Source organism: Cebus imitator, unplaced genomic scaffold (genome assembly GCF_001604975.1).
Source record: "Cebus imitator isolate Cc_AM_T3 unplaced genomic scaffold, Cebus_imitator-1.0 Scaffold112, whole genome shotgun sequence".
NCBI lineage: Eukaryota > Metazoa > Chordata > Mammalia > Primates > Cebidae > Cebus > Cebus imitator.
Window position 1 is genome coordinate 3841275 of NW_016107427.1, and position 23865 is coordinate 3865139.

A 23865-nucleotide genomic window follows, 5' to 3' on the forward strand; every position below is an offset into this window, starting at 1 on the left:
AAAAAAGGAAATTCGTATCCTCTGAGCCCACACATCTACCCTGGGGAATTTATCTTAAGAATTAAACAGGAGCAAACAGCTCTATGCACACAGATGTTCATCGTGGCTTGATTCATTGTAACAAAAACACAAAACTGACTAGAAGCCACCTGAATGTCCCCAAATGGAAAGTAGTTTAAACCACCACAGTACATCGCTTGATGGACTATTATGCCATTAGGAAGATAATCACGGATATTACGTGGAGTGAGAAAACTTTACACGAAAAGGGGAAATAAGAACGCTATACACAGTATGTACTGAAAGCTAATGCTGAAAAATGACCAAGCCACAGGGAAGAAAGAGCACATTGGGTGGGTTTAAAAAGAGTGCCTGATTGTGGCCTTCTGGGAAAATCTCTGAGCTGTATGCTGGTTACATTTAATCTATTTATTGCTCACAAGGCCATTAGTGAAAAAGAGACCATGAAACAGCATGTTATAGTTGTTTTTCAAAACAAGATATCTATACACAGAAAAACATCCGGAAGGCCTTGTGTCCAGATTTAAACGAGGGACACTGTCTGCCGTTGTCATGATGGGTGCCCACCCTTCAACTCCCGTCAGCAGAGCTTGGAGGTTTTCCAGCGAGCATGTGCTATTTCCAAAGCTAGAATAATACACAGATTTCCTTTCTGGAAAAGAGGCTTCTCGCATGCCGCTGTCTCCTCCCCGTGATAACCTCCGCACTACAGACTCACGTGGTCGCCCTTCCCTCTGCTTTCACGCTTGAAAACCTGTCAGAGTTGCTACCACAGTTTGATGTGTAGGGGGAATTCTAACAGATTCAGCAAGATATTAACAAAACCAGCCAATAACATGCACCAATCAAAGGGAATCTACTGTCACCCACTAGGCAAGAATTCCATGGACACATTTCCGAGCAGTACTGAACGTTGTCCGTGTTAACTACGACAGCATGAGTGTGATTTCTTTTCTGCTTTGCTCTTTTGTGTAAACATTCGCACACGTGTTGTCTCTAAGTCTTCTGCGTTCCCTGGGAGGGTTATGGAAGTCTTCACCAAGCAAGACAGTTTGACTGTGGGAATCCTGCGGTTTCCCTTGCAGATAGATCCCAGAGCTGGGAGCAGAGAAGGGCCTGCTGGGGCTCCCCGACCCTGCCTGGCCAGGCAGCCCCTCTCTCTGCATCCTGTTGCCATGGAAACCAGCGTTTTCAGCAAACAGAGCAGCTGGCACAGCGCCCTTTCTTTTCATCCTATTTGAAGCTTATTTTTGCTTTCATTTCCTAGGGTCCCCACACCCCCTTCCCCCTGCGGCTTAGGCCAGTGCACAAGACCATTTGTTTGGGATGAAAGCTGAGCCCTCAGTTGCCACCCCAGGCTCCTGCAGGCTCCCCAGCTCTGAGCACACCCCACATTCCATGCTCTGATCTCTGCCTGGCACAGTGCTGGGGGCCAGAGTGGCCGTGGCTCCCAGGGTAGACCTGCCCCATCCCTGTCCTAAGTGTCAGCTGGCAGTTGGGCCTCTGTCGTCTTTGAAGGAAAACCTGGAGAAACCCAACTCATGACTCTCAGGGGACGTCCGCTTGCTCCTGGGTGCTGTGTCTGGACCCCGGTGCTGCTGCTGATCCCAAGGGGCAGCTTCTGGTGGCTCCAGACCCCTGGCTCTGAGGCCCCACCGGAGTGTGCTATGTGGGCTGAATGTAGGTCCACACTGCAGGCTCACACTTGTCCTCTGGGCGCATGGGACTGAGCTAGATCCACCCTGTCCAGGGCCTCTATTCTCCTCCCAGAGGCAAGACTGTCCAGGGGCCTCTGGCTGGGCTGCCATCTCGGGAAGGGGCCGCCCCCAAACCCCTGCTGCACCAGCCTTTTGCAGCTCCTCTGCCCAGCCATCCGGGGAAGTCCCAGCTTAAGCCTGGTCCCAGGGTCCCCACATTGCTACAGGGCTCTCATGAGTGAGATACAACCCTGCTGCTGGCAAAGACAAAAGGCACCAGGTGAACAGCTCAGCGTCTCTATTCCGAGTTCCTTTCTACACAGAGAAACAGGAAGGGGTTTGGTGTGTGGGGGCTGCTGGATCTGTGACTAGGGCCCGGGCACGTGACGAGCTGGGGATGAGACCAGAGCCCAGGAGGCTGGATTCGTTTTTTCTCAATGTGTTGGTGACGCTTGAGATTTTTTACCCTGTTCTGTGTTGGACGCAAGAGCCTCATTTACCTGTCTCTCACCTACTGGGGAGGCTGCCAGAGCTGTCAGCTGAGAATGATGCCTCCAGAAGCTGACGGGGTACCAGGAAGTCTCCTTCTCTTTGGTTTATGGTGCTGTGCGTTCTAAAAATGTACCCCTGGAGGAAGTGCCCCCCGCAGCCCAACGTGCCTGATGGGGCACCTGGGGGCTGAGGTTTCACTGGAGCTCGTGGCGGCTTCCTCTGCGTGTTCTGGAATCGGTGTTATCCTCCCACGTGGTGTGTTATGGGCTGAACTGTATCTCCCGCAACAAGTCATATGCTGAAGTCCTAACCTTCCTGCCTGTGAAGGTGACCTCATTTGGGGACAGGGCTATTGCAGATGTAGTTATGATGATGTCATCCTGGAGGGTGACCCCATTCCGATAAGATGGGTGTCTTTAGAGAAAGGGGGAAATCTGGACAGAACAGATGGGAGCACCAGGTGAAGAAGCAGGCAGAGACCCCCAGGCCAAGGAATGCCAGGGATTGCCACCGGCAGCCACCAGCGGCCAAGAGAGGCCTGGAAGGACCCACCCCTGGGGTCTTTAGAGTGGACAGGGCCTGCTGGCACCCCGATTTTGGACTTGTGGCCTCCAGAACTACGTGGGAATACATTCCTATTGTTTTAAACTGCCCAGTTTATAATAATTCGTTATGAAGCCCCAGGAAATGACAATAACTTTGATAAAACAAATTCTCCCCCTGCAACCTGACCTGCAGGACCAGCGTGCACCAGGAACCACGCCAGGAGCAGCGTGAGATTGAGCCCTCGCCTTGCTTTCTCCAGAGCGGGTGCCTGTCAGACGTGGAGGGGCAGGACTGGCGAGGCGGGGAGCTGTCTTACCACTTGCTGCTGCTGCTGTGGGTGGGCAGCAAATGCAGTCGTTTAAGGGAAGAGAGGCTGCATTCTACAAACACCTCCAGAAAGTGCTCAGGGACACACATTTGTGGGTGAGGGGAGCCCTGGGAGGTATGGCCTAGCTCCAGACACGCTCCTCAGGGCGGTGGAGTTCCCCAACCCACAGGGAGCCCCCAGGCTGCTGTGCAGGGAATCTGGTTTCAGGCTGAAGACTAGTAGTCAGGTTTCACCCTGTTCCCCTCGTGCTGGTGGTGGGACCGGAAAGCCTTCCCTGTTTCACCCACAGCCCCCACGTGAGGCAGCACGGTACTGGGACACTACCTTACTGCCACAGCAGTGTGGCACCTGGGCACAGGGGACGGCCAGAGGGCTGACCCAAGCTGCATAGAGCTCACGGCCAAGGGCGGTGCCACAGGTAAAAGTGATGTGTGTCTGAGGCTGCCAAGCTGGATCTCAGCCTTGGGGGCCCAACTCTGTGGCCACTCCTGTGCACCGTGGGAGCTCCTCCTAGGCTCACAAAGGAGGGACTCTGTCTCTCGTCCCTTCAAGAGCCTCCCACCACAGGAACGACGAAGATGGACTGTTCACTGTTTTCCATGGTCACAATGTATGGCCCTGCCTTTCCCTAAGTCAGCTGGACTGAGACGTCCCTGACTCCAAGTGAGTCCATGAGTTCGCAAGACAGACACGTGGCATGGTCCCTGTAGGACTCGTTCTCATGTGGCTCAGACAAGGCCTGCTTCCTTCCACTCGGCTTTCCTCCCTGAGGTCTGGCTCCCAGGGCTTTGAGGGGACCAGGTGAGGACCCCCGGCTTTCCCCTGACCTTCTGCCTCCGAGACCCTTCTACCTGCTACACTCCCTCACTAAGCAGATTACCCTGGAGTTTCAAATCAGGGAGTGATCGTCGGCATGCCAGGCAGCCCTGAGCCATTGAGTGCAATTGCCCGGGGCCGTTTCTCAGCTCAGGAATCCCCATTAGATTCCGCCAAGGCTGGCCCGTGGCACCCTGGGGAACCAGGAGCTGCATCATATGCCAGTGGGCTATGGGCTGGCACCAGCGGGCATGGAGGCAAAGCCGGGAGGTGTTAGCGGGTCCTGTGTGCCCCTCACTCAGCTCAGCGCCTGCACACAAGTGCTGCACTCTGCTCATCATCACTGGTGTCTCTTTGCTACTATGTGCATTTCCATCCCCGGTTTGGGCGAGGTTCATCCACACATGTCCTGACCCTGGCTCTAATAAAGAGTCCTGCTGTACAAAAAACTGACTTTGGAGGCTGCAGCATTCTCCCCTCAAGTCACAGCTCCTTGGGCCCCCGCAGCACCTGTGAAGGATGGCTGCTCCTGGGAGAATGACTTTGGTGTTCCTAATGGCTGGAGCCCTTGCTGGACTGCAACCTCATGGGAATATCACACAGGTAATGGGGTCCCCGGGGGCACCAGGAGGCTCATCCCCCAAGTGGCTTTTCTCTTTTTGTTCTGTCTTTAAAAGTGAATATCAACTTATGTCAAGCTGGATACACTGCTCCTAAGGCTTGGATCTGCAGGAGGACTCCCCTTTCTGCGAAGTCGTCTTCCTAGCCCCCATTTGCCGTATGTGCTTTTTTTTTTTTTTTTTTTTTTTTTTTTCCCGTGGGTCCCCCTTTTTTGTGAGTCTTTTTCCCCCTCCCCCTTTTTTTTTTTTTTTTTTTTTTTTTTTTTTTTTTTTTTTTTTTTGATACAGAGTCTTGCTCTGTCGAGCCCAGGCTGGAGTGCAGTGGCGCAATCTTGGCTCACTGCAACCTCTGCCTCCAGGTTCAGGTGATTCTCCTGCCCTCAGCCTCCCCAGTAGCTGGGGTTATAGGCATGCGCCACCACACCGGGCTAACTTTTGTATTTTTAGTAGAGATGGGATTTCACCATGTTGGTCAGGCTGGCCTCAAACTCCTGACCTCACCATCTGCCTGCCTTGGCTTCTCAAAAGTGCTGGGATTACAAGCATGAGCCATAGTGCCGGCTGCTCTTTTTTTTTCTTTTTTTGAGACAGAGTCTTGCTCTGTGGAGCACAGGCTGGAGTACAGTGGTACGATCTTAGCTCACTGCAACCTCTGCCTCCCCAGTTAAAGTGATTCTCCTGCCTTAGCCTCCAGAATAGCAGAGGTTATAGGCGTGTGCTACCACCCTGGCTAATTTTGGTATTTTTAGTAAAGATCGGGTTTCACCATGATGGCCAAACTGGTCTTGAACTCCTGACCTCAAGTGATCCTCCCGCCTTGGCCTCTGAAAGTGTTGGGATTACAGGCGTGAGCCACCGCCCGGCCCCTATGTGCTCTTTCGTTAGAAGAAAGCCACACCACTGACAGGCGGGTGGCAAGCAGGGTGGCTGTCTCCAGGCTGCGTTCTCCCGAGCCTGAACCACCAGACTTTCTTTTGGAGAAACAAAGCCCACAGCCCCAGCCCATCTGGAAAGAAAAGCCCTCCCCAGGCCTGGCCGTCCGTGGCCCCAGCGCAGACCCTACCTGCTGCTTCTGGCCGCCAGCTCCTCCTTCATCTTCTTAATGTCACTCTTGCATTTCTCAATCTCCACCACTTTTAGTCCTTCCACTGGTGACAGAGAGAGACAGCAAGGGCGTTACCATGGACGAATGTGGACGATCTCTCAAGGCTGGTATCTAAGGGCTCCCTGAGGCTCCTGGGGAGGAAAATGGCTTGGTGCAGAGGTTCCCCACTCCTGCCCTGGTTGCTGAGACTCAGGTTTTGCCCGGACCTCCCCACTTAGCTCAGCCACATCTGACTCTAACCACGCAGACACGTGCCGTGGCCAGGGCTGCACCACCGCATCCCTCTGTGCCGTTCCCAGAGGGCCGAAGCCCCTCCCCACTCTCCACTCCCTGAATCTCAACTCTGGCACCCACTTTTTGCTCCATACCCCTAAGCACCAGCTGAAGACATGGGACAAAGAAGTCTTTTATCCCAAAAGGAAAAGGGGGAAAATGTGGCGCCAGAGCATTAAAATGCAGCAAACGGCAAAGCGTTCTCAGCGAGGATTACGGCCTCATTAGGGGAAAAGCTTTTCATTGTGAAGTTATTCCAGAGCAGTTCACCAGGAGAAGCTGCTGACTTGAAACAGAAGAGAAATGGGCAAGCAAGGCCGAGGATCAGCAGAACTTGGGCATGATCACATTCCTGGCGTTGAAACCGCCTTTGCAAAACTATGACTGAGACAGTGAAACAGATCTAACTTAACCGACTCCATCTTGCTTCTAACCTCCAACTGTCTTTGTTCATTCCTCAGCTGAACTAACTTTGGGAGAAACTTAGTTTGTAGTTTACAGTTTAAACGAAGATGGTAACAGCCCCTTCCCAAAGCAGACCTCCTTCTTGCCTGGGGACGAGACTAACATTAGCCACAGGATTAGAAATGATGGTTTCAGAGTCATGCAGCTGGAGGCTACAAGATGCTGCCCCTCCCTAAACTGCTCCTAAGATCAGTGCTTGAGACATTTTGCAGACCCTTCGCTTATCAGTGGGCCCCACCCACTTCCATAAACTGACTCTTCTGATCTTGTGGCCCCCACTCAGGAACTGACTCAGTGCAAGAAGACAGCTTCAGCTCTCTCCGATTTAATCTCTGACCAATCAGCACTCCTGGCTCACTGGCTTCCCCCCTCGTGCCAAGTTATCCTTAAAAACTCTGCTCCCTGTATGCTTGTGGAGACTGATTTGAGGAATAATAAAACTCTGGTCTCCCACGCAGCCCGCTCTGGGTGACTGACTCTTTCTTTTCTTTTCTTTTTTTTTTTTGAGACGGCGTTTCACTCATGTTACCCAGGTTGGAGTGCAATGGCGCGATCTCGGCTCACCACAACCTCCGCCTCCTGGGTTCAGGCAATTCTCCTGCCTCAGGCTCCTGAGTAGCTGGGATTACAGGCATGCACCACCATGCGCAGCTAATTTTTTGTATTTTTAGTAGAGACGGGGTTTCACCATGTTGACCAGGATGGTCTCGATCTCTTGACCGCGTGATCCACCCGCCTCGGCCTCCCAAAGTGCTGGGATTACAGGCTTGAGCCACCGCGCCCGGCCATGACTCTTTCTTTATTGCAACTTCCCTGTCTGATGAATCTGCTCTGTCTGGGCAGCAAGCAAGACGAACCCCTTGTGGGGTTACAGAGTCCCACTGCAAAGGTGTGCCTCAACAGTTAGGATACTATTTTTCAACCAAACTGGAGCTTCTGCCTCCAAGAGAGTGTTAAACTTCAAGATATTCACCCTTGGCTGACTGCATGCTTCGCCCAGAAACTGCTGCTGTGAAGCAAGCAGCTTTGTGAGGCTTTTCAATTCGAGTACTAGGAAATAAAAAAGATTAGCTTTGTTACTTTGTAATCACACCTCAGTTTTTATGCAGTAGGATACTCCCAGGATGTCACTCTGTTCCCCTTTTCATGAAGTTTGGCTCTGAATAACTGCTGAAGATAAAAAGCCAATGCTTTCTAAAGGAAAAGCCAATCAACTCAGAGCCTTTGGCGAGTTTGTAACAATTTCTTCCCACCCCAAGCAAGTACTGTGGCTCCAGAAAGAAATTGTCCTAGGGCAGTACCCCAGGGCAGCCTGGCTGGAATCAGCCTCCTGGGCGAGTTTTGGGGCATTTCCAGGGTCAGGGGTCAAGCAGGGGCATGGCTTCTTGGGACACTGCTTCTTTCTGCCCAGAGGGATGAGGAATCTGGAGGGTGAGATGTTTGGATCTGGTTATGCTGATGTGCTTCTGTGCCAAGGAAGCTTTCTCTGACCCTCTTCTACCCAATAGCAAGACGACGTGGGTCATGAAGTGCATGTGGCTGGAGCCAGTGTGGTTGCTGTCCTGATGGCGGTGTCCAGATGAGCTGCCGCTGGGGAAGCACAGGGTACCTGAGGTCGGGACGTTTTTGCCCAACCACTCGGAGTCCACATCCTCCTTTGGAGTGGGGTCTCCGTTTTCGCAAGCATCACCTCAAGGAAGTTGATGGATGCCACGGGCCATCTTCTGAGAAAAGGCACCCAAGAGGAATTTCGGTTTGCACGTGGATGGGGAAGCCCAACGTGGCCTCCAAGGGTACTCCTGGGCCTTGTCCAGACTGCAGGACCCCATCCATGTCCTGTGGGTTTGCCATTTGGACACTGACGTGAGCAAATACCCAGGTCAACATCAGTGGCAGGAAAGGAACTCCGTGTGGTTCACACATGGAAGGCGGCACATGCTGAGGTGAGTAGATCTGTGGGCGGGTGGTGTGGACTGCTAACGGGGCAGCTGCGCCCTCTGTCCAAGGTCCTGGTCCACTTACGATGTCTTAAATGTCATTTTCCTGAATATTAAATATCCTATGATCCTTGTAGGAAAGGTTAATGTGTGTCCTTCTAGGCCTTCTGCCCTCTCCCGTGCTTTCTAAATATTCATCCTGCTACCTGCCTATCTATCTATTTACCTCTCTACTACCTACTTACCACTCACTCACTCACTCTCTATCCATCCATTCATCTATCCACTATCTAGCCAGTCATTTACCTTCTATCTACGAATTCATCTACTATCTATGCATTCATCCACTATCCATCCATTCATCTATCTACTATCTAGCCAGTCATTTATCATCTACTATCTATCCATTCATGTATCTACTATTTATCTATCTACTATCTTCTACCTATCCATTCATCCATCTGTGCATCTATCTATCCATCCATGTATGTATCTATCTTTCTATCCATCCACCCACCTGTCTACCCATTCATCCTATTTATGTATCTATCTACCTATGTTCTATTTATCCATCCTATTTATTTTTCTATCCATTTTCTCTATTCATCCATTTTATATATCTTCCTATCTTCATTTCTTTTTCCATTCAAAAAAGACAAAATTGTTTATTTAAATCAACAAACTCATCTTCCTCAATCCCCAGACCATGGTAGACAGCCCTCCCTCTCCATCCCCTCACCCCACCCCTTAGCCATAGTGAGGGGAATGGAAAGTGAGAAGCCGTGAGGGCCTGTGCCAGGGAAGGCTGCCCCAGATGTGCGGTGAGCACAGTCAGTGCAGCTGTGGCTGGGGCTCCTCCCTATAAATTAAGTTCCTGAAGCCAGCCACAGCTGTGGGAGAAGCATGCTTGTAGAAGCAAGGCGGGTCCAACCTCAGAAAGCAGAGGCAGCATCACTGACGCCCAGCCATGGATGGATGGAGGGCACAGAGCTCAGGGACAGAGCAGGCCAGGAGAGAGGAGAGGCATGGGGGTGGGGAGCTGAGGCCCCTACATTTTGATCCCAGGGGAAAAGAAGAGCCCAGTTGGTCCAGTTTTGATGGGTATGGAGTAGGGAATGTATTAGTAAGCTGGGGGGAGGGGCTGCCAACAGGCACCCCAGAGGTGACAGGACAGGCTGAATCCCCACCCTAACGGAAGGGAGCTTGAGAGCTCTGGGGCTCTCTGGGACTGTCACTGCTAAAATATATATCTACATACATATTAACCATTTGTGGGACGGCAGGAGCAGGGTCTGGGGCGGGATCAGAGGATCCGGCGTGGCATCCCGTAGCCAGTCACGCGGTTGGTGCCCATCTGCGACCTGATCACTTCCTGCCCTCTTGCAGCTGGTTGTCTGAGAAGTTCTGAGGATTCTCCTTGGATTTCTTAGGGAACCAGTTGGGCTCCCCAGAGAAGAGCCCATCACCCCGGGCTACTGCCAGCCCACCCAGATTCATCAGCATCCGCTGCACACAGGCCATGTTCTCTCCTTCCCAGAGGTCCACAGTTTGGAAGATGTCAGTGGAGTGAATGCCATAGCGCTCAGCTGCCTGCAGGAACTGGGAGACCTGCTCCACCTGCTTGAAGGCCATGGTGGAAGCCTGGGCCTTCTTTACAGGGGCCTGCCCCTCGGGGTACAGTGCATTAATGAGCTCACATAGCACCGTGCCATCCTTGAGCCAGTTCTGGAAGTTCTCCCGCCCAGGCTGGGGCCGGCCCACATCCTTTGGGCACTGGGTGGTGATCCACTGGATCAGGATCTGCTCCAGGTCTGTGTCATGTTGCTTTTCAATCTTCTGCTGCACCTCCCGGCTCAGGCCATATGCAGGTCCCCTGTTGGCCATTCCAATGGGTGGCAGTGGCTGTGGGGAGCGTTCGAGCGGGCTGGAGAGCTGCGCCTATCTTCGTTTATTTCTTTCGTTTTTTTTTTTGTTGTTGTTTGTTTGTTTTCTGAGACACGGTCTTGCTCTGTGACTCAGGCTGGAGTGCAGTGGAACAACAATCACAGGCCACTGCAACCTTCACCTCCCAGGCTCAAGTGATCCTCCCACTTCAGCCTCCTGAGTAGCAGGAACTAAAAGGGTACACCACCACACCCGGCTGATTTTTGTATTTTTTTGTAGAGATGAGGTTTCACCATGTTGCCTAGGATGGTGTTGAATTCCTGGACCAAAGTGATCCTCCTGCCTTACTCTCCCAAAGGGTTGGGATTACAGGTATGAGCCCTCATCCAGCCTCTACCTATCTTTCTATTTATCCATCGTATCTATGTATCTATTTGTGTATATATGTATGTATCTATCGTCTATCCATCCTGTCTGTGTGCGTCTATGTATCTATATATCTATTATTAATTTTAAAAGACAAAATTCCTTGTGTTTTCCAACTTGCCCATTTCACTCATCAGGAGATTAGGGGCCTTCCTTATATCAATGGCTGGCGCCCCAGCTCACATTTGTCTTTTTCTCCCCTAAGAAAATGCTTACTTATCATACTGAGCAGGATAAATACCAAGGGCTTCATGTCAGTTCAGATCACATTTTTGCTGCTAAATCAGTTTGCAACAGATCTATACTTTTCCCATGTCCACATAAGGCTCTGTTTTAAGCTAGCTCATGGTCTGTGACGGGAGCATGATGTTTGATTGATGGTGTAGTCCACCAAGATCCGCCTCCCTGGCTACTTACTGCGGTGATATTAAAATCATACCTCTTGGGTGACGCAGCCCAGCAGCCCTAGTATAAATCCCAGAGATGCAGAATTTGTGGCAATTAAGTTTCTGAAAAGGCTGTTGGCAAGTAAATGGAAAGTGAGAAACAGGATGGCAAAAGCTGTGCATTCCTCAATGAAGAGAAAACAGGATGCCGTGAATGATGGGGCTGGGGGAGGGGCTGCGGGAGGGGGCAGAGGTGAGCATGTGGTGGGTGTGGGTGCCTGTGTCCCCGGGGTCCTGCCTCCTCACCCCCTGGCCTTTCTAGGACGCCAGGCTGCTGTAGGGAAGATTCCACAGCTCCCTTCATCGACCCATTCCCACCCCTGCTCCACCTCAACCCAGAGGGAGGGGCAGGCCGGTCCTGAGGGGTGTGGGGCCTCGAGTTGAGAGGTCTGCACAGACAGCAGCAGGACCAGGGAGCTTGGACGTCAGCTCTGCCCATCATGACCCCCTCCTCTGCCTTCAAAGGCTGAACGTACGCAGGCACTGACCACACACCCCAAACCGAAGCAGAGGCTCCCTGGCCCACTCGGCCCTGCTGGGGGCTGGCATTCCAGCCCACAACTGCCCGTTATTCCTGCTGACCAGGTGCGGACCCCAGGATATGCCGGTGTGGGGACCAGGATCATCTGGAAACCCTGGCCTGTCCTCTTAAAAGGACTTTAAGCCAGGCATGGTGGCCCACGCCTGTAATCCCAGCACTTTGAGAGGCCAAGGAGGGTAGATCACCTGAGGTCAGGAGTTTGAGACCAGCTTGTCCAACCAACATGACAAAACCTCGTCTCTCCTAAAAATACAAAAATTAGCTGGGCGTGTTTGCAGGCTGCCTGTAATCTCAGCTACGGCGGGGCTGAGGCAGGAGAATCACTTGAACCTGGGAGGCGGAGATTGCAATGAGCCGAGATCACATCACTGCCCTCCAGCCTGGTTGACAGAGCGAGACTCTGTCTCAGAAAAAAAGAAAAAAAAAAAAAGAAAAGGACTTTAAAAGAGATTTTTGTGAGCTTCCACAAGTCCCAGGCCATCTGCAGGAAAAGCTCTAAGACGGATTTTCTGAGAGACGCTGGCTTTGGGGGAAGCAGGCTCGCGGGTTGGGAGAGCTGGGCCGTGCTCAGGAGGTCCTGTGCTGTGCTCCTTCCCCAGCCTCAAAGCGTCGGGCAAGAGGCCGAGAATCTGGCAGGCCCTTTGGCCGCAGAGCTAGTGAAAGTTGTTTAAAGACATGTATGAATAGGGCTGTGTTTCAACACTTCCTCCACGAGCCTCCCTAAAGAACCCGTGGAGAGCACACTTCCTGAGTGACAGAGGACAGCACGGCTTGGTTCTAGCATCCAGGCTTCTGGGCTGTTTGTATGCCCCCCCTCTCCTTCCCTCCGTGTTAAACTTTGCCCCAGGCGGTCAGCTCCTGCCCTGGCCCAGCTTAGGTTCTGGTCCAAGCCCAGAGCTCTGGGACAAAGGGTGGATGGAGCAGAGCTGCCCTGTGCCCCGGCCACAAACCAGGAAGGAAGGGAGTAAAGGGCCTGGCTTTAAAATCTCTTTTTCATGTTTCACCTCCAGGGAGGACGTGATGGGAGGGGCTTGGGTGTTCTGTTTACGAAATAGTCTTTAACCTAAGGGAAATCCCAGATCGCTGGAAAAAGGCTAAACTTTTTATATCAAAAGGAAGAAGAGCTTTGAAAGTCAATGAAGAGAAATGAAGATATTTATATTCGATTCAGAGGAATTATACATTTAAGAAGCAGGAAGTTCCATTCAAGACAAGTCCACCACACGTAATATGGCTTTAAGGTGGCCAATTCTAGTGGATGAGTCCTCTAACTCAAGAAGCAGAAAACGGTTTGGCCAGGCATGGTGGCTCCTGCCTGTAATCCTAACACTTTGGGAGGCTGAGGTGGGTCGATCTTCTGAGGTCAGGAGTTCAAGACCAGCCTGGCCAACCTGGCGAAACCCCGTCTCTACTAAAAATATAAAAATTAGCCGGACATGGTGGCGGATGCCTATAATCTCAGCTACTCAGGAGCCTGAGGCAGGAGAATTGCTTGAACCCGGGGGTGGAGGGTGCAGTGAGCCAAAATAGCGCCACTTCACTCCAGCCTGGGTGAAAGAGTGAAACTCCTTCTCAAAACACAAACAAACAAACAAAAAAACAGCTCACAGCAGTTCATGAATAGCAGAAGAAGCTGTGTGCATGTGTGTGTATGTGATCATATGTATGAATGTATCTGCATGTGCCTGGGTGCTTGCACATGTGTACATGTATGTGACATCCCGACATGTCTGTGTGATTTTACGTGTGTATATGTGAGTACATGTGCACCTTTCTCTGTGTGTGATTACACGTGCACGTACATATGTAGATGGGAGCATCTGCCTCCGGCCCCGGCCCCGCACCTGGCCGCCTTCCCCATCTGGCTAGCTTCTGGCAGCCGTGCAGGCTTGGGACTGACCTTTGGAGAAGCTGGCCATGTACTTCCCCAGTGGCCTGCGTGAGAGGCTCAGGTGCAGGCCCTCTCCTCAAAAGGACTTTCCCTTTCCGCCCTCCAAGCTTCCTCAAATGTCGGGGTATGTGCATCTTTGGGTGAAGGCTCTGCAGCCCTCGAAATCTCTCTGGAGCTCAAACTCCCTGTGTTCAGCATACATGCAGGATCCTGGCCACCTCCCACTAAAGCAGACCTGCTGGAGACTGGGGGGCTGTCAGCCAGACGTGCCCGGGAGGATGAACCCAAAGCCAGGTGGAGGTTAGGAGAACAGTCCTGAAGTGGGGGTGTGAGCTGCACGTGAGGGGAGGAGGCCAGCCAGGGGGACTATGGAGAGGCTCCCCCCAACCTTGCCCAGGCCCTTCCCTGTCCTGCACAACCCCTAGACTGTCCCTCCTTCCCTGCTCCTTGGAGAGGTGAGCTTCAATCCCATGTCTGCAGCAGCTCACAGCAGTTCATGAATAGCAGAAGAAGCTGTGTGCATGGGCCTCTGGTGCTGGAAATCAGTACGACTAGTAACACCCGGTTTTACCTGTGGAAGCACCAGTAATTCTGGTCTGTGCGGTGAGCCTGAGCGCGCTGGGTGAAGAGTGGGGTCCTCTTCTAGGCCGTCTACGTGCATTTACTGAGGGCCCTATGGGAAGATGCCTTCCCTCTGAGAAGTGAGCACTTTTGGAGAATTTTGCAGCTAGAACAGGCTACAGGGGAAGCTCCTCTGGGCCGTGGCCTTCAGTTACCTGCCACTTGGAGGCAAAATACGAATAGTTTTCCTTTGGGTTGGTGGTTATTCTCTAGGGTCAGTTATTCAGAGCTGCGCAGGGTTAGTATTCATCATGTTGGAGGCGGCATCATTCTCTTTAAGTTTTGAGAGTTACGGCATGGGCTCTTCAGCTTGCCTGTTTGCACTTTCCGGGAAGAGCACGTGGCGGGAGCTGGCACTAGCTTCTGGGTGGGGCACAGGAGATGTGGGGGGGACACCGAGGAAAAGCCCAGGCGCTGGAGAGAGGAGGAGACGGGGGAGGCACCTGCTGCCCTCAGGCATCTGCATGCTGGCCTGTGGTGACTGCGTAGCTTTCTGCATCTGTAAAGGTGGGTGACGACTCCGCACTAAGCCTTTTTTGCCCGCTTTGGCTGAAACCCTACCCAAGTTTGGAGAATTCCCTGTGACATGGGCTTGGTGGAAAGCTGAGCCAGCTTCCCAGTGCAGACTATGGAAGTGCAAATGCTCGCTGCGGTGGGTTGAATTGTGTCCCCCCAGAACGATCTGGTCACAGCCTGCTCCCTGGACTTGTGAATGAATGGGCCCTGACTTAGAAGTACGTCTGCGCAGATATAATCCTTCAGGGATCTTGAGATGGGCCCACCCTAGATTTAGGTGGTCTCAAAATTCAAAGAGACGCATCTTTATAAGACCTGGCAGAGACAGCTTGGTGACACAGAGACATGGAAGAATGGCATCACGTGATGACACAGGCGGAGATTAGAGTGATGCAGTGTTCCGAACTCAGGAGTGGCAAAGCTTGCCGACAGCCATGTGGGTGTAAGACAGAGGCTTGGAGCCTGCGCCCCTCACAGCCTCCAGAAGGAGCCAGGCCTGCTCACGCCTTGATTTCAGACTTCTGGCCTGCAGAGCTGCGAGAGAACCCATTTTTGTTGCTTAAGTTTCCCGGTCTGTGGGGCTTTGTGCGGCAGCCTCAGCACACTCACAGGCTCCCTTGGTCGGGCCTGCCTTGTAGCTAGACCGTTGGCGCATGGTCTGGCTCTGTCTAGATTTTTAACCTGAAGCCAGTGACCTGGAGGAGCAGCCTGATGCCTGCATAAGTGGCTGTGGAGCCTCGAGGAGGGGCCTAGGTCCAGAGCGAGGAGTGCAGGGGAGCTGGTGTGCATCTGGGATTCAGAGACGGCAGCACGGCCATATGCACAGCGTCAGCTCTGCATGGGATTTGGGGAATTGTTGCTGCACAGCTCCAAGCCCTCCTGGGGATCCGGGAGCTTCCCAAAATCCTTTAGGAAAAAACTCCTTTCCTGCTGAAAGCAGCCACAATCAGCTTTTGCTGCTTGCAGCTGCTGCCTTCTAACCTGTGTTATTAAGGAATCCTCACGGAGTGCCTGGTCCTCTTCGGCCAGCTATGCAGGGAGGTGACAGATCCCAGCAGGACAGGTAGCAGGCAGCTAGAGCAGCCCAGCCAGGACCCTGGGTGCCAGTCCCAGCTGTATTTGTTTTCTAATTTGCTGAGTGTTCTTGAGGTTACTTAACCTCTCTGTGGCTTCCTTGTCAACAACGGGGAAAACGAAACCGTGATGAAGATCCAGTGACCACATGCTTTTTAAAAACCGTCAACACACTTTGAAAAGTATAAATCTGACTATGCAAATCGTGTTTCTACTAATTTAGATGAGTCCGTTTTTGCATGATCCTGATTGCTTTTCTTGAAAATTTACAAGCAACACAAGCAAAATAGGAAAAGCGACATTTAGTTGGGTGTGGTGGCTCATGCCTGTAATCCAGCATTTTAGGAGACTGAGGTGGGTGGATCACCTGTGGTCAGGAGTTCGAGACCAGGCTAACCAACATATAGTGAAACCCCATTTGTACTAAAAAATACAAAATTAGCTGGATGTGGTGGCAGGTGCCCGTAATCCCAGCTACTTGGGAGGCTGAGGCAGGAGAATCACTTGAATCCAGGAGGCAAAGGTTGTAGTGAGCCAAGATTGCACTATTGCACTCCAGCCTGGGCAACAAAGCAAGACTCTTCTGTCAGGAAGCAAGGAAGGGAGGGAGGGCAGGAGGGAGGGAGGGAGGGAAACAGAAAGAGCAACATTCAGTCAATCAGGCAGATATTTTTTGGTGACTCTGCAACCCTTAATGGCCTCCTGTCTGGATCATTTATTCAGTTCCTAAGTTGGTAAATATGGTCCCTGTTAATCATTAACATTTGCCTTGTTAACAAAGAGTTCGCTTGTCGAGCTGTGAGTTAAGCAGAATTGGGAGGCCTGTGGAATTCATGCATTGATCTTGATATTATGGATGACGACAAAAGGGATGGGTGACTGAAGTTGTGTTCTTCCCAGAATTTGAGCTTTTTGGTCATTGAATCAGGACTTGAATCGATACTCCGCGGCTCACTAGTCCTTCTTCTGGTTTTCTTTTGTGGTGATGGGAGGCTGTGTTAGGCTGCTCTTCTGCTGCTATAAAGAGAGACCTGAGGCCGGGCAATTTATAAAGCAAAGAGGTCCAATGGGCTCCCGGATCTGTGGGCTTTTCAGGAAGCCTGGTGCTGCCATCTGCTTGGCTTCTGGGGGGGCCTCGAGAACGTCCAATCACGGTGGAAGGCGACGGGGAAGCAGGAGGGTAGAGAGGTGCCACGTGCTTTTAAACAAGCAGATCTTGCAAGAACTCACTGCCTCGAGGACAGCACCGCGCCATTCAGGAGGATCTGCCTTGCTGACCCAAACCCTCCCACCCGGCTCCACCCCCAACACTGCGAATGACATTTCAACATGAGATTTGGAGGGGACGCACATCCAGACTGTATCAGAAACCAGACATAACAACTTCATAGAAAATTCCAAAATTGTGACCCACAGGGTGCAGCTCGGTGTGCAGAGAATGTCTTCATTTACACAAAAAGAGACACAGACAAGGCTGGGCACGGTGGCTCACGCCTGTAATCTCAGCACTTTGGGAGGCAGAGGCGGGCAGATCACCTGAGGTCGGGAGTTCGAGACCAGCCTGACCAACATGGAGAAACCCTGTCTCTACCTAAAAAATACAAAATTAGGCGGGTGTGGTGGTACACACCTGTAATCCCAGCTACTCGGGAGGCTGAGGCAAGGAGAATTGCTTGAACCTGGGAGGAGGAGGTTGTGGTGAGCTGAGATCCCGCCGTTGCACTCCAGCCTGGGCAACAAGAGTGAAACTCTTGTCTCAAAAAAAAAAAAAAAAAAAAAAAAAGAGAGAGAGAGACAGACAAGACACTCAGCAGAGGTTCTCAGAGGGGCTAAGCGTGGGAGGAGGGGGGTTTCATGCATTCATTTTTACTCTTTGGGGCTGCAGGAATGCTTTATACCATGAGCTGCATTTCTTTTAAAATAGAAATAAAATGCTTAGTCACTGTGCTAGCCTTTGTTAACATCAAAGGTAATTTTCCAGCATTTCACAGAGAAAAGATGTTCGCATTTACCTTCAGCACCTAACTCCTCCCTGTTCAAGTGTTTAATCTGAATAGAGATTAAAGGACAGAGAAGCAAAAAGGAAACAAAAACCTCACTCACATTCCACACGTTTCTCTAGCACGGCCAAGTGATTTGCGACCTCAGCTTTCAGTTCATTGATTTTGAATGCTCTAGGAATGAAAAGAGAGAGGAAAAATAACCCATGGGGAGGAATCAGGGGGTGCATTTGCCAAGCTGGTGGGCACATTTACTTCTGCAGACCTGAGTAGGGGACCCAGGCTTTCTGGGGAGGACACGTGGTCCTCCCTTTGCTCATGCTGTTGAGATGGTCCAGTCCTGGCACCCTCCCCGGATGGCACACACACCTTCGGAGGACGTGTTGTGTTCTCTGGAGGCTCCAGCCCAGTCAAACAATTCGAATTTTTTTTTTTTTTTTTTTGAGATGGAGTTTCACTCTTGTTGCCCAGGCTGGAGTGCAATGGTGCGATCTTGGCTCACCGCAACCTCCGCCTCCCGGGCTCAAGCGATTCTCCTGCCTCAGCCTCCTGAGTAGCTGGGATTACAGGCATGTGCCACCATGCCCGGCTAATATTGTATTTTTAGTAGAGATGGGGTTTCTCCATGTTGGTCAGGCTTGTCTCAAACTCCCGACCTCAGGTGATCTGCCCGCCTCAGCCTCCCAAAGTGCTGGGATTACAGGTGTGAGCCACCATGCCCGGCCAATTTGAAGGTTTTTAAAAATTGTACCCATCTGCCCTTTTCACCATTTTAATTAACCTAGGCAGTAAGACACCACAGAAAAGTCAGTCTTGAAAATGTGGTGGAGTGACTCAGATGAAAAGGCAATCCCCTAACTACATAGAAGCTCAGTGAGAAAGCTTATTTTACAACGGAGCCAAGTCTTAGAGATGGTTCTCCGACCCCGGAAGAGCCGGTGGAGGACGTTCTTGACCGCATGAGCTCACATTCTAATGTACCCACTCCACACCATCTTAGGTCTAAGGTGAGCATTTCCTGGGCCCCATCCAAGCTGGTTTAGTTACAGAAGCCGTGCGGGAGGCTCCTCCAGGCAGGGGAGACAGCCGTGCCTGGCGGCCAAGGCCAGCCTCTGTGCCCGGGGCCCACCCTCGCTCTTAGAGAAAGCAGTGCCCATCTCTGGCTGGTTGTAAGTTCAGAAGACTCTGTACCTTGAGAACTGCTCTGCAACCTGCGCCAGCACACTCTGGATCAGTTCTTCTTTCTCTAGAAGCCAAAGAAAAAAGACAGATGGAACACGGACAAGAGGAAAAGACGTGTAGGCCATGGCGGCCCGAATCCCACGTGTTGGGACGCAGAGGCCGCGGCGGAGGAGCTGCCTATTACCTGAAGGCATGCGCCGGCCTTCCTGGCAGCAGCCCCGGGCTTCTCTGGACCTGGGCTCTTTCAAATGCTCCTTCCCTCCGGTGCGGCTCCAGGCCCATAGCCCATCTGTGCCTCAGTGGCCTCTCAGCAGCCTGGCAGGGCTTGTGGTTCTCCTGCCCTCGCACCAGCTATAAAAAGCAGGCAGGACTGGGTTTCTAGACACAGGAAGCTTCCTCTTAGTGCCCAGGTCTATTTTATGGGGGCAATTACTGTGACAATGTGAGTTCAAGGCACGTCTCAACACAGAACATGGTGTTCTCACGGCGGGTCTGCGGAGAGGAAGCTGGCCCGGGTCGAAGGAGTTTCTTCTCCCTTTGTTGCCTGGTCCGTAAAACTGGGCTGGGTGACTGGTTTTACAAGGTCCAGGTCCCAGGCAAAATGGAACCTGTCTGCTTTCCCGTTTCCTGACCAGGCCCAATGCCAGATACCGCCTAGGAAGCTGTAGATGCCCACAGCGCTGTCCCTTTCAGCATGGCGACATGCTGAGGAAGGGCGAGGTCTCTACTAGGTTCTCATGCCCCAGAACGCCGAGAACCTACACCACGAGGCTTAGTTGTAAGTTTGAGTAATTTTTTTTTTTTTTTTTTTGAGATAGAGTCTCGCTCTGTCACCAGGCTGGAATGCAGTGGTATGATCTTGACTCACTGCAACCTCTGCCTCCCAGGTTCAAGCGATTCCCCTGCCTCAGCCTCCCAAGTAGCTGGGATCACAGGTGCTCGCCACCACACCCAGCTGGTTTTTGTATTTTTAGGAGATTTGGGCTTTCACCACGTTGGCCAGGATGGTCTCCATCTCCTGACCTCGTGATCTGCCCACCTCGGCCTCCCAAAGTGCAGGAATTACAGGCGTGAGCCACTGTACCTGGCCAAGTTTGCGTAATCTTCTACGCTGACTTGATGTCTAATCCTCCATTATAACCAAAACAAATAAAACCAAAGCTGCCAAACAAGAATCTAACTTGGCAATGGGGCTCAAAAGCTAAAAATGTTCACAAGTGGCTGGGTGCAGTGGTTCACGCCTGTAATCCCAGTACTTTGGGAGGCTGAGGCGGGTGGACCACCTGAGGTCAGGAGTTCGAGACCAGCCTGGCCAACATGGCAAAACCCTGACTCTACTAAAAATACAAAAAATAGCTGGGCGTGGTGGCGGGCGCCTGTAATCCCAGCTCCTGGGGAGGCCGAGGCAGGAGAATCGCTTGAACCCGGGAGGCAGAGGCTGCAACAGAAGCAAGACTCTATCTCAAAAAAAAAAAAAAAAAAAATGTTCACAAGCACTGACCCAGGTCCCATTTCCAGGAAATGATCACACATGTACACAGAGGCTGTTCATCACAGTGTTATTTAACGTAGAGGAAACGGTAACAAACTGCCTGCCCACCCGATGGAGATTCGTTAAATAAATGATGAGATAACTGTATCATCAGATGTATATCTGGAATGGTATTCTGCTATTAGAAATAATATTTTGAAAAATGTTCATGTCTGTTGTTAAAGTACAAGAAAAAAAGATTTTAAAACAGTAAATCAGAGTGAACCTGATTCTGAAGACACACTGGGAGAGTGTCCACCAAAGTAATGTAGTAGTCACCTTCAGTTGTTAAGTTTTATTACCTTTTATTTTAAAATTCTTGCTTCCCTATACCTTATGCATTCCCCCCTTTTCTTATACATTTTCTATAATTAAGATACATTCATATCATTTAAAAATTTTTAAAAAAACGAATAAGTTTAAATTAACTTCGCAACACCTCATCATGTCACCTGTCAGATGAGAGGGTAGACCAGATGACCCCAGGTTTCCTCTGGCTTTAGCACTGTATGACGTAATTATAAGAAGAAAAATGACATTTTGTTATATCTCTTGAAACTACAAGCATAAAAATGTCAGCCAGAAAGTTTTCATACAGCCATAGGTTGAACTGGTGTGGGCTCCAGGCCCTCACCTTCAGAAAGGCCCTCACTTACTAGGAAAGAAAAGTAGATCCCATTAACAAGAATCATCACAGGGTTTCACAGGCCAGTTGGTGAACTCAGCAGGGGTTTGGAAAGAGTAGTGTATCATACAACCTTTGATCGTGAATCATCTCAGAGTCTTGAGGTATATTTAGAAGTCCATCAGACGATAAATATTTAGAGACCATGTCACTCAACAGCAGCAGAATGCTGCATTCATGTCAGGTGCCTACAGAGCATACACCGCAATAGACCATATCCTGGGCCATAAAGGAAACCTCAGCAAATTTAAAAGAACTGAAGCCATACACAGTATGTTCTCTGACCGCAACAGAAACTAGAAATCAGTAACAGAAATATAGTAGAAAAATCTCCAAACACTTGGAAACTTAACAACTTACTTCTAAGTAACTTAAGGGTCAAAGAGGAAGTCTCAAGGGAAAATTAAAAAGACATTAAAAACACAATGAAAATGAAAATACCACACAAACTTTAGCTGTGAGACACAACTAAAGCAATGCTGAGAGGGAAATTTACAGCACTATGTGCTTCCATTAGAAGAGAGAAAAAGTCTCAACTCAATAAGCCAAGATCCCACCATGGGAACCCAGGAACAGAAGAGCAAAGTAAACCTACAACGATAGCAAAGGAAGGAAGGAAGGAAGGAAGGTGGGAAATCACAAAGACAGGGAATAGAAATCCCAGTAATAGAAAACAGAAAAACGATGCAGAAAATCAACAAAACAGAGCTATTATTTGAAAATAACAAATCGTCAAACTTCTAGCAAGGCTGACAAAGAAACCAGGAGGGAGAAGACACAGATTGTCAATATCAGGAATTAAGAGGCAACATCACTACAGACCCTGCAACCATCAAAAGGATAATAAGGGAACACTACAGATGCCTCTGCTCACAGAAAACTGACGTCTTCAATCAAATGGACCAATTCCTAGAGAGGCATGAAGTACTGCAACTCATTCAATAGGAAGCAGCTAATTTAAAACAGCCTGAAACTCTTAGCAAAAGTCAATTTCTGATTTTAAAACTTCCCAAAATGAAATGTCCATGCCAAGATGCTTCTAAACATTTAATAGAAAATTCTACCAAATGTTTAAAAAGTCAATGTGATTCTGAACCATACCTTTAAGAAAACAGAAAAGGAGGGAACACTACTATTCTTTTTTTTTTTTGAGATGGAGTCTCACTCTGAACAGGAGTGCGGTGGTGCCGTCCCGGCTCACTGCAGCCTCTGCCTCCTGGGTTCAAGTGATTCTCCTGCCTCAGCCTCCTGAGTAGCTGGGATTATAGGTGCCCACCACCAAGCCTGGCTAATTTTTATATTTTTAGTAGAGATGGGATTTCACCATGTTAGCCAGGCTGGTCTTGAACTCCTGGCCTTAAGTGATCTGCCCACCTTGACCTCCCAAAGCACTAGGATTACAGGCGTGAGCCACTGCGCCTGGGCCCCATTCATTTTATGAAGTTAGTATTACCCTGATACCAAATGCAGACGAGGAACAACAACAAAAAGAAAACTACATGCTGACATCCCTCATGGATATAGATACAAAAATCGCTAACAAAATAGCAAGCAGAATTCAGTCACGTGTAAAAATAACTGCACATCAAGATTGAGTGCGGTTTATTCCAGGGATATAAGGTTGGTTCAATATTTGGAAACCAATCAATGTAAATCTCCAATCAACAGGCTAAAGAAGAAAAATCACATGATCATATCAACTAATTCTTAAAAAAAAATCTGACAAAATTCAACACATGTTCATGAGAAAACTCTCTTAAAGTTAGGAATGGAGGAGAACTTCTTCAAATTGATTAAAAGCATCAACCCGCTGGGCATGGTGGCTCATGCCTGTAATCCCAGCACTTTGGGAGGCAGAGGCAGGTCAATCACCTTAGGTCAGGAGTTCAAGACCAGCCTGGCCAACATGGTGAAACTCCGTCTCTACTAAATATACAAATATTCGCTGGGCGTGGTAGTGGCAGGCACCTGTAATCTCAGCTCCTCAGGGAGCCGAGGCAGGAGAATTGCTTGAACCCAGGAGGTGGAGGTTGCAGTGAGCCGAGATTGCACTATTGTGCTCCAGCCTAGGCAACAAGAGCGAAACTTCATCTAAAAAAAAAAAAAAAGAGAGAGAGAGACAGACAAGACACTCAGCAGAGGTTCTCAGAGGGGCTAAGCGTGGGAGGAGGGGGGTTTCATGCATTCATTTTTACTCTTTGGGGCTGCAGGAATGCTTTATACCATGAGCTGCATTTCTTTTAAAATAGAAATAAAATGCTTAGTCACTGTGCTAGCCTTTGTTAACATCAAAGGTAATTTTCCAGCATTTCACAGAGAAAAGATGTTCGCATTTACCTTCAGCACCTAACTCCTCCCTGTTCAAGTGTTTAATCTGAATAGAGATTAAAGGACAGAGAAGCAAAAAGGAAACAAAAACCTCACTCACATTCCACACGTTTCTCTAGCACGGCCAAGTGATTTGCGACCTCAGCTTTCAGTTCATTGATTTTGAATGCTCTAGGAATGAAAAGAGAGAGGAAAAATAACCCATGGGGAGGAATCAGGGGGTGCATTTGCCAAGCTGGTGGGCACATTTACTTCTGCAGACCTGAGTAGGGGACCCAGGCTTTCTGGGGAGGACACGTGGTCCTCCCTTTGCTCATGCTGTTGAGATGGTCCAGTCCTGGCACCCTCCCCGGATGGCACACACACCTTCGGAGGACGTGTTGTGTTCTCTGGAGGCTCCAGCCCAGTCAAACAATTCGAATTTTTTTTTTTTTTTTTTT

At 50.3% G+C, this 23865-nt stretch overlaps 2 protein-coding genes across 5 annotated transcripts in view; both read right to left on the minus strand.

Annotated features, from left to right (window-relative positions):
* The window catches only part of PDE9A (phosphodiesterase 9A), a 108905-nt gene that overhangs the window by 24418 nt on the left and 60622 nt on the right, over positions 1-23865 (minus strand). For all 4 annotated transcript variants that reach the window (XM_017538579.2, XM_037742048.1, XM_037742047.1 and 1 more), the window contains 3 exons: positions 18891-18945; positions 17803-17873; positions 5584-5668 (listed from right to left, as the gene is read on the minus strand). In XM_017538579.2, the coding sequence (XP_017394068.1) occupies positions 5584-5668; positions 17803-17873; positions 18891-18945 (211 nt within the window). The remainder of the gene's footprint in view (positions 1-5583; positions 5669-17802; positions 17874-18890; positions 18946-23865) is intronic.
* Positions 8949-10260, minus strand: LOC108311220 (transgelin-2-like). The gene has a single exon (XM_037742049.1). The coding sequence runs from the start codon at positions 10182-10184 to the stop codon at positions 9666-9668; it is 519 nt and encodes a 172-aa protein (XP_037597977.1). The 5' UTR covers positions 10185-10260; the 3' UTR covers positions 8949-9665.